This window comes from Sinohyriopsis cumingii, chromosome 1 (genome assembly GCF_028554795.1).
Source record: "Sinohyriopsis cumingii isolate HCF-2022 chromosome 1, ASM2855479v2, whole genome shotgun sequence".
NCBI classification, from domain to species: domain Eukaryota; kingdom Metazoa; phylum Mollusca; class Bivalvia; order Unionida; family Unionidae; genus Sinohyriopsis; species Sinohyriopsis cumingii.
This window is the reverse complement of record NC_142961.1, coordinates 79,358,600-79,369,755: the sequence shown is the minus strand read 5'-3', so window position 1 is coordinate 79,369,755 and position 11,156 is coordinate 79,358,600. Positions and strand designations below refer to the sequence as shown.

The window sequence follows — 11,156 nt, the reverse complement described above, 5'->3', positions numbered from 1 at the left end:
AAATGATACATGCTTGTGTTGTCTTATTTCGACACTTCTAATGTTGTTCTCAAGTTTGGCTGAAATTTGGGATATTAATGTTTTGTATTGGCTCGTAACTTGCGTCTTTGTGCAAAAGCACAGGCCATACCCCCCCACCCCCAAAAAAATGGATTTTCATTGGTGACTTTCCTTGTGATACTCTGGTTTCTGTATACAATTGTTGTGAGATTATTTGTCCCGTGTTTTTTTTTTTTTTTTTCTCCTCCAAATAATGTAAGTCTGTTATTTGGTTGTCGGTATAATACGATGGATGGCACTATTTCTGTCTTGTTTTACTCACTTTATAAACGTATGCTTCTCACACATACCAATCATCTCTAACATCTCGCCGATAATATTTTCTGAGTAAGTGTTTTGGTTTTGCTAGTTTCTTTAACATTCTTCTCGATAAGTTGTGTTCCTTGCTTGTTGGAAGTTCCGTGGTCCATTTAAAGAGTCGTTTTATTTTAATACGTAATAAACGTTCTTAGGTTTTGAGTAGAGCAGTCTATCTGATATTGTATCCATCGTTTTGAGATTTGTTCTCACATACGGCCGATTGATATATGGTTGAGAAAAAAAGCACTATCAAACTGTTGTGAATAACTACTACCCGATGACCCATGTCTGTTACTGACACTGGAAATAGGTGGAAAAATATGCACATATTCAGATTCGTTTGAGATTTTTAGATTTATCTGAGTGAATTTGAGTTACATTAAATACTTTATTGTATATATATTTTAACTCCTCTACCCACATTTTATGAGATAAAATTGTGTTGATATATTTATAAGGGTGGTTTGCGGTAGGTTTGTGGTGGTTTGTAGTTGTTTGCGGTAAATACATGGACCGGACCCGAACCAGTGTCAGTTCCGAATTGAGATTTGTTCGTCATAGCACATGGCAATCAAGTATTTCAAATGCTTAACATTATTAGGAAACCTACTAAAGCGTCGATTGACCTTGGTATTATATATTCCATCATGGCGAGTTGTACGAATGTTGAACTAGGTTTTGTTGAGGAAAGAGAAGAATTCATGCTGAAAAGTTGTTTTTCCCAAAGTAAAGTTGGCGGAAAGCCTGCATGGCTTTCACTTAAACCTATACTTTCACCAGAACAATTGTCATGCAAATTGTGCGGGGAAACAACAATGTTTTTAATTCAAGTGTACACTCCGAGAGACGACACACCTTCTGCTTATCACAGAACAATATTTATTTTTGTTTGCCGCAACCCAGCTTGCTGCAGAAAAAATGAAAACAAAAATCTTAGGGTATTTAGGTCACAACTGCCAAAAAACAATGATTTTTACACGTCTGACTCACAGGTCAAAGACAAAGTCGATGATGAACCAACAGCAGAAAAATATCAACCAGTGTGTATTGTATGTGGAGCCTGGGGTACGAAAAGATGTGCCAGATGTCAGAATGTATCGTATTGCAGCAAAGGACATCAGGCTATTGATTGGAAGATTCAGCATAAGAAATCGTGTGCAATACAAGAAACTGCAGGTCTTGGTTTTGTTTTGAATCTTGATTTGTGACACATTAGGCACTAGTCCTACATGTAAGACCTTGATACTATTATTTATGTTTTGGGCGTCATAGTCTTACTGCCTAACTAACAGCACTGTGTAGTGTATTTTGGTGTCGACCAACATCGTAACGAAAATCAGATTTTCAGGAATATCTCTCACAACTGGCAACTAAGATAACGGCACTTTTCTACAAAGTAAAGTCATAATGTTTTAGTCAGACTTTACTTACTCTGATGTCTTTTCTCTAATAAATTCAAATTCTCACAAAAGAAATGGACCTATTTTCAAATTTCATTGGCCTGAATTTAAGTTGACAGGAAAGTGATGAACGCCAGGAATGCCAAAATCGGGTTAAGTTGAAATATTATTCTTTAACGAAATGAATATAAAACATATTATGCCTATTAGAACTGTAAAGCAACGTTTCATTTCATTCAAGAAACATATCCGCCATATCCTATTTGGTAACTGATGGATAATTCTGTAAATTACCATAATATTGAGAGTTTAGAGTTATATCCTTTCCACACATATACGTAGAAATTACACCACTTGATAAATCATGTGAAAGCCATATTTGCAGTTGTAAATACTGGAAGCAGACAACAGTATTTTCCTTCTGTGTAGTCATGCATATACCTCTTCACTGAAAATGGACTTCTCCAGGAACTGAAAATGACTGGTGAACAGTCATCTTATACACTGAAAATTTCTGCTTGGAATGAAATGCAACAATGATAAGGTGTTGGGGACCTACCTGGGCATAATCGGGTTTGAAATTATGAATTAATAAATGAACTAAGTTCTGTGCATCTGTTATCACATTTGTGCTTTTCATCTTTTAAATCTATAGGGGATACAAACAAACAGGGAGGTATATTCAGACTATAGTCCTACAATGTAAGACATTGACCCTGATATTTGTTTTTGGGTCAATTTAAGTCAAAGTGATGGAAGCTGCGAATGCCAAAATCATTTAAGTTCAAGTATTCTTTTTTGACAAAATGAATACAACTATATTGAGGCAATAATTCCAATTTTTTTCTGCGTTTTTTGCGCTTTGGTTGGATATAAACAGTCACGTGATACTGATCTGGAATTTTTTACACATCAATAAATTCTGTGGACTAGTTTTGGTTCCCTGTTACCAGATCATTTGATGTGAAGCTCCCACGCACCCACTCTTGTGATTTCTGATCAAGAATGACAAGCCACAGCTTAAAATCGACTATTAGAAGTTAAAACAATGTAATTGCACAGACCTTCCTGCATTCCAACACAAGCCCCTTTTGCCCAAGAAGGCATGTGCAGGCTTTAGAAGCCAATCTTCGGAAATTATTGCATTTCACTTCGACAGCATGTTATAGCAGCGGTTATTAAAGGTCAGGGTCATATGTCAACCAAGGGATGTCACTAAAAATGGACACGATCTTGCTTTTAGAGATTGAAATGCGTAGAAAGTAACAATGACGTTGCTATAACAACACGTGCCTCACGCAAGTGTAATTTTCAGCAAAAAAAATAAAGAAATATTCCTAGTTTAACCGCAACAACCATTTTTTATGTATCAAAATAATGATCATAACAGTATATCACTGGCATGACCAGATATGACATTCTACCCCATATCACAGCATAAAGAATGGATCGATGAATCTTGGCTAGTGAAGATAGGGCTATGTATTCTATTGCAGTTAAGAGGCTAATAAAAGACAACTTCGATGTACATAAAAGTGAATGTTTCATTGGTTAAATCTGCTGGTCTGATATTAGAAAGGATTTTTTTTGTTGTTGAGTTTAATTATGGTGGCATGCGCACAATTGTGCATGTGCCACTTTTTTCTGACTGCACCGCAGCCTGCTAGTTGTTCCTGGGGAAGGGGATGGTGCCACCTCCCCCAGGCTTTTATGGATTCAAAGAACCCTGATAGTTTGGCCTCAGTCTATGGGTCCATAAAGGTCCCTACACTTGAATGGTTGGCTGTCTTTAGTGGGAAGGAGAGCTCAGGAACGGTCCTGCTTGCTTACATTGCTGGTTTCTTGTTGCATTTGCCTGTGTTTCTTGCGATTTATTTTTTTTTTATATTTTTTTTAAAAAAAATTTCTATTTTTTTTCTTCAAAATGTTCTAAAAGGAGGGGGGATGTTCTATGCTGTTTATAGAGGTTCTTAGTAGAAATCATGTATGAAGAGAGATTTTCAAGGTTATTATGGTATTACTAGTTGAGATGTTTAGGGTGTGTTTCCTACGTTATGTTATTTGTAAGTTTATAGATATTACCTCTTTAAGTTATTTATTAATTAATGTTTTTAGAGATTGAATGTTATTTATACTTTATTTAGCAAGAGACCAGAGTCCTAGCTGATTACACAGTTCGTTAAGGACATCTAGGACCAGAATCCTTGCTGATTACTCGGTTCGTTAAGGACATCTAGGACATTAGATTTTGCGGTTTCCTTAGTTTTTTATAGGTGCTTCGTAAGTGAATTATTTATTAATACTTTTATAAAATTGAATGATATGGGTTTTTATGTGGTGGCTTCTAAATTTATTTAGCTAGTTACTGGGTCTTTTGGTTTTGTGGTGATAGTAATTATATTTTGTTCCTAAGTCCTGCTGAGTCTATGAATTGATTTATATTTTTATATGCTGATTGTTTATTTTTATTAGAGTCCATAAGTAACTCAGGGTATGTGTGTGGTGATCCAATCTCTTTTTGGTTTTTGATAAATATTTTCCGAGTGGGTTGATATTTTGGGCATATATTGAATACGTGGTGTAGATCTTCGGTGGTGTGGCAGTTAAAACAGTTACTGGTTGCTGGTTTGGGTCCTATAAACCTTCCAAAACTGCTTGCTAGTTTAGTTTTTCCAGTTATTATTCTGTTTATGGTTTTCTGTTCTAAATAGGTACCCTTAGGTAGCTGTATGTTCCTATCTACATTTTTTTGGGTTTCATGGTGCTTTTTACCTTTTGTGGAGGAGTTCCAAACATCGTGCCATGTTTGGTCTATATATGTTTGTGCGAAGCTTATTGCTTCTGTAGAGCTATAGTTAAGCTTGTTAGAGTTTTGATCTCCTAGTTTGGTTTTTGCAACTTTGTCTGCTGTTTCGTTGCCAGAGATTCCAATGTGCAACGGTATCCACATGAGCTCAACTAATTGATGTGCTGTGGTGATATCGTTGATTAATTGGCATGCTCTGTCGAGGAATTACTCCCTAGAGTGTGTATTGCGATTTTGGATCGATTTGATAACACTTAGGGAATCGCTTATAATGACTGCTTTAGGTATTTGATTGTCTTTGATCCATTGTAGTGATTCAAGTATAGCCCAGAATTCATTGGTGTAAATGGAGGAGTAGTCAGGTAATCTGGATCCCCTTTGTATATTGAGTTCAGGGATGACTATTGCTGCTGCTGTTCTTGGTGGGTTGTTTGTTTTTGATCCATCGGTATATATTTTAACATAGTTCGGGTATTTTTGGTTGATTTCGTTTACCAGTACAGGTTTTAGCAAGTTTTCTTGTCCTTCTTTATTGCCTAATTTGGTAGCTTCATTGTTAATCCTTGGTGGTTTTTGTAACCATGGTGATTTGTTCTGGTCTGTATTGTTTGTTACCTGTTTTTTTAGTAGAGGTATCTTTTCTCTTAGTTCAAGGATTACTTTGCCACTTGCTGTGATGGGTATGATTTTGGGTTTGAAGACAACTTTACACTTATTTATAGCTATTTTGGTGGGATGGTTGTCTGGGTGGATATCTAATTGAACGGAGTATCGGAGGAGCAGTTCTTGCCTACGTAATTTTAAGGGTAGTTCTCCTGTTAGTGTTTGTAGTTCTTCTAATGATGTTGAGGGGAGTGTTCCTGTGCATAATAGTAAGGCTTTTCTCTGGATAGTGTCAAGTTTTTGTAGTACAGGTTGCTTAGCCGAGTTATATGCTTGGCAATCGTAAATCCAGTTTTGATCTAATTAGGCTTTTATATATCGTGAGGAGGGTTTCCTGGTTGGATCCCCAGTCAGTCCCTGTGATGTTCCTCAGTAAATTGAGATCTTTGTTACAATTCTGGGTGAGTTGTTCAATGTGCTGTTTCCATGTGAGGTGGTTATCAAAGAACATTCCTAGGAAGTTTACTACTGTTACGTATCTGATTAATTGATTTTGTGTATAGAAGTTTGGATAGACTAGGTTGTTATTTCGTTTGGGGGTGAATATGATTGCCACAGTTTTTTCATGAGATATTTTGAAACCCCATTTGTCTGCCCATCTCCCTATGTTGTCTAGGTTCTGCTGGATTTCTTTAACTACTGTGTTATTGGCAGGATTTCCATTCCTCCATATGCCACTATCATCTGCAAATTGTGACAAGTTTATTTTTGCAGAGGCTGCATTGAGGTCAAGGTCATTTAGCATTAGGTTAAATAGTAAGGGACTTATTACACTGCCTTGCGGTGTTCCATTTTCAAGTGAAAATTCTTCCGAATGGGTGTTGCCTATTCTTGTGGTAATTTTCCGGTCTGTGAGCAAATCGTCAATCCAGTTGAACAAGCGTCCAGTTATTCCAAATTGGTTTAATTTGGCCATTAGTCCATTGGTCCATACTAGGTCGAACGCTTTTTCTAGGTCTAAAAAAACCGCTATGAGGTTGCAATCGGTTTTCCTATATGTGTTAAAAGCTAGTTTGATGTCTGTTTCCAATCTGAGAAGTTGGTCAGTGGTGGACCGTTTGTTCTGAAAGCCACATTGATTTATGGAGAGTAGGTTATTGATTTCTAGTTGGTGTTTTAACCTATTTGCAATTATTGTCTCCATTATTTTGCAAATATTGTTTGTAAGGGAGATGGGTCGGTACGAATTTATGTTGCTGGGATCTTTACCTAGCTTGGGGATTGGTATTACTATGGCCTGTTTCCATTTGGTGGGTAGTTGGCCTTTATCCCATATCCTATTAAAGAGTTTGATTATGGCTATTGTTATATTGATAGGTAGTTTTTTGTAGATAATATAACTGATCCTTGCCAGGGGATGTTTCGTTTTTTGATTGTAGGTCTATCTATCATTCATGTACTGTGATGTCGCTATTTAGGTGAGATTCTTTTGTTCCCTGGTCTTGAAACATTTGAGGCTGGGTTCCCTCCATTAGTTTTTTGTGTTCTTGAAAGTTTCTGGTGTGATTATTGTTGCTACTCATGTTTGAAAAATGCTTCGCTAGGTCTGCCTTATCTTTATTTGTTATGGCATTTTTAATTTTTGGGGCTGAGGTAGTTGCTTTCCCTTTGATGGCTTTTATCTTGTCCCATATTTGTTTTGAGTTTAATTTTAGACTCAGAGCAAAAGGTTTGCCATAGATTAATTTTAGCAGTTTTTATAGTTTGTTTTAGTGCTTTTTCTTTATCTTTATATTGCTGGAAGTAGATAGAATTTTTGGTGCGTTTATATTTATTTAAGGCCTTTTTTTTGTCTTTATGTGCAATAGTGCACTGTTTAGTCCACCATGGTACAGGGTATTTATTGTGGATATTAGTTGTCTTTGGTATGCATCAGTTAGCTGCTTCTATAATTGTGTCTGTTATGTTATCATAATACATGTCAATACTTGGGCTTTCTAAGTTATCTGGATTTACTCTAGCTAGTAATAATTGGAATTGGTCCCAGTCTGCCTCTTGGTACCTCCATTTAGGTGGGGTTTCGTTTGGAATGTGTTGAGTTTTTGTTTGAATATTGATTGTGATGGGAAGATGGTCACTTCCTAACGTATCTTCCTGATCCACCCACCAATTTGTGATTTGAGCCAATTTTGGGGTAGTGATGGTTAGGTCTATGGCTGAGAGAGTGCCATCCTCAGGGTTTAATCTAGTGTTCGACCCGTCATTTCAGATGACCAGATTGTTCTCAGTTATCCATTTTTCAACCATTTTCCCTCTTTGATCTTTCTTTTTACCTCCCCATAATTCACTGTGTGCATTTAAGTTGCCACAGATCATTAGATTGTTGTTGTTATTAGTGATTGCCTTTAGTGAGATTAGGTTGGTAGGGCAGAAGGTACCCCCTGGGTCGTATGCATTTATTATTTGAATGTTTGTGGTTCCTATATTTATCATTACTGACATTATTTTGATGCTATTATTGATGTTTAGGTTAGGGGGTACTTCTATTTCTTCATAGTAGATTATCTATTAAAAAAAATTGCTAGTCCACCCCCTTTCTGCCCCATGGGTCTGTTTTTAAAGATTCCTTGGGTATAGCCTTGTAGTTTGGGCAGGCGTTTGTGTTCTTGTGTTATGAGGGTTTCTTGTAGGCAAATTACGTCTGGTTTTATGGCCGTATTATTCAGTTTGTTCTGCAGTTCTGATAGGGTTTTAAAGATTCCTCTGCAGTTCCATTGCCAGATGGTGATTTTATTATTTTTTGTACTACTCATTTTTGACGTTGTCTTTATCTGTTAGTCTTGTGGTCCAATCAGCTAGTATGGTGAAAATGGTTTTGAGGGTTCTCATTATCTTACTGAGATCTTGCATTAGGGTTCCTGTTGTTAGGTTCATTATTTCCTGTATTAATTCTGTGTTGGGGTGTGTGTTAGGTTTGGGGATGTTTGGGGTGACAGTTTTGTTTGTATCTGGAGTGTTATCAGGGTGGTCATGGTTTGTTACAATGTGGGTTGTAGTTTTTGGTTCTTTTGTTTCCTGATTCGAGGGTATGTTTTGTGGTGCAATGTTTTCCCTTCCGATTCTGCGTGGAGAGTTTTGGTGCTCATTGATTGTTTCAGAGGTAGATTTTGGTGTGTTGGGGTTGTTTTTATAATTAATGTTTTTGGCAGAATGGTAGGTGAGGTGTTTTTCGTTCATTAAGTCCACTATTTGTTTCTCTTTTATTGCAAATCTGCATTCTGCTGATCTAGCATAATAGTTTTCTTTACAGTTAGCACATTTTTGTTTAATTGTATGGCATTCTCCTTTGTGTTGACCTCCACAGTACTTACATCTTGGTTTGAATCTACATCTGAGGGCGTAGTGTCCCCAGTGCAGGCATTTGGTGCAAAATCTTGGCCTATTTATGTAGTTTTCCAGCTTATGGCACACTCCTGACTGTCCTTGTTTTATTATTGAGGGTATTGGCTCAGTAGCCTCTATAACTGCTTTGTTTGTTCCTTGTCCCTTGTGATTTTTAAGACGATATACTTTGGTGGTCTGTGTTCCATTTGCTGTGAGTTTATGAAGTAGGAGTTCATTGCTTATGTCCTTGTTGTATCCGTTTAGTACTATTACTTTTTTAAAGATAGTGGTTTTAGTGGGTTCAGCCAGATTAGTTGTGGTTTCACTGTGTTTGGAGTTTGAAGTGACTCGTGTTTTCCTCTGAGTGCTATGGTGTCTCTCTACTTTGATCTTTATTGGGCCTATAGTTTCAATTTGGATGAATTTTACCACCTGTTGAATTGTGCTGCATTGGACAATCAGGTAGTTTCGCCTTGGTCTTATCAGTTTGAATTGTCCAGTGTGAATTTTGGCCAGTGTTGTCATAATACTATTGGTACTTAGACTAGTAATTCTGTTGCACCTGCTGCTTATGTATATGGTGTGTTCGATGGAATGATAGTTGTAAATTTTGTTTTGGGGGTTATGTTGTTGTTTTATTTCTTGTTTTGAGTTAACCTTACTTGTGGGGTTTTTTTTTGGTTGTTTTGGGGTTTTAGCGGGCCCTTGCCATTACCTAGGTATGTGTTTTGGGTTGTTTGGGGTCTTTGGGTTGCCATATTAGTGATGCTGCTGGGTAGTTTTGTAGTGTCTGATTCATTGGATTTGTTCCCATAGGTTGGTGGTTCCCTTGCTGTTATTATCCCAGATGGTCCAGGAGTTTGGCTTGAGTGTATAGTTTCTTTCCTAATGTTTTGATTTATTGTTGTTTGCTTGATTTCCTGTTGTTGGCTTGTTTGCATGTTTCTAGAATTGGTTATTTCATTTTTGGTGAATTTTGGGGCACTGGTTATGGTTATGTGGTCTAATTGTGGGGAGTTTAAGGTATGTAGGTTACTGTCAAATTCATTTGTTAGGTTTGGAATAGTGGTGTCTATATCTTCATTTGTGTTTGTTTTTTCCGCTTCCTTGAAGAGGATTGGCAATAGTATTGGCATTGTATTTATATTGTTCCCTGGAGTGTAGTTTTGTATTTCTAGTAGTTTCTGTTGGTGGGATGGGGGTGTGTTAGTTATGTCTGCTGGTTTGTGGTTTGTTTGGTCTGTGTTTGTGGCCAGAATTTGGGGTCCCAGTGTGATGTTGGTTGAATTCGAGTTTGCTGTGGTTGGTACGACTTGCGTTAATCTTGCTTGTTTTACATGCTTTATTGGTGCTGTTTGGAGTTGTGATACATCCAATATTTTTACTGATTTATTGATAGGGTTGTTTGGTGGTTTGTGTGTTTGCGTGTTTGGATTGAATAGAGCCATTTGTTTGGACCTAGTTTGCATTCTTCTACTTAAATTGCGTATAGCATTGAATGATGACTTGTCTTTTGTTTTTGTCCTAACCCAGTCTGCTCCTCCGCTAGAAGTCTCTCCTTTGTTCCTTTGTTTTCTGCTACGTGTTCCTATCATTCCTTTGTTTGAGAGTTCCTTTGTTCTGTGCAATTCCTTTGTTCACAGCTTGGCGGTTTGCTAATCGTTCCCTCTTCTTGGTATTATTTCTTTGCTCTTGTTTTCCTGTTCCTTTATTCTATTTTAATTGGTGATGGTGGTAGCCGCACTCAGTAGAACTTTTAAAATTATACACCAAGCCGGTTTTACACAGTAAACAAATCAAGCAAATTGAGAGATAGTTTTCAAACTTGACATTATGGGAATGACGTCACTAAAATAAACAACGTTAGTTTACATATGACAGTTTGTCATTCTATGTAATTCTGAATATATTTAAAGGATATTGAAACAATCGTCACAAAAACGTTACACAATTCTCTTTCGGCAACATGGTGTAATATTCGATAACAACACTGTATCCATTTGCGAAGGAACTTCAATAAAATTTGCAATAATATCAGAGCTAAAAAAAAAATACGTTTGTTCGCTGTGACATCAGGAACGAGACTCCATTAGAAAGGAAGTAAATTGGAACTACATGAATTAAATGATCATGGTTGGGTATTTGTCGATGTGTAAATTTTACCTAATCACTCACAAAGTTTACATAAAGTCCTTTGGATTAGGTAAAATGTACACATCGATAAATACCCAACCATGATCATTTAATCCTATATTTAAAAAAGTGTTTCCAGCCAGCTGACCATCCTTGTTTTTTGTTGCTGACCCAAGCACATTTTCCCCCCTAGGGTTTCAAAGAAATAATCAAAAACATTCCAAACATGAATTGTGCATCTAACTGAGCATGTTTAGCCCTGTGCAGTATCAGAAGTTGATTTGTGCATCAAATTGAGCTAGTTTAGCTCAGTACTTGAAGCACTTATTGCATTATAAATATATATATATATATATATATATATATATATAATTTTAAAATAGACAACAAAAACAAACCTGCCTATCTACCACACTCATTTTAAAACCAGTGCATATTTCTTTTTTGTGCCTAATATTGAAGAAAGCATT

At 36.7% G+C, this 11,156-nt stretch overlaps 1 protein-coding gene across 1 annotated transcript in view; it reads left to right on the top strand.

Annotated features, from left to right (window-relative positions):
* Positions 1-1,007: 1,007 nt before the first annotated feature.
* The window catches only part of LOC149807189 (uS5 assembly chaperone PDCD2-like), a 32,942-nt gene continuing 22,793 nt past the window's right edge, over positions 1,008-11,156 (top strand). Inside the window, exon 1 of the mRNA XM_089963356.1 lies at positions 1,008-1,536. Within this exon, the coding sequence (XP_089819482.1) occupies positions 1,008-1,536 (529 nt within the window). The remainder of the gene's footprint in view (positions 1,537-11,156) is intronic.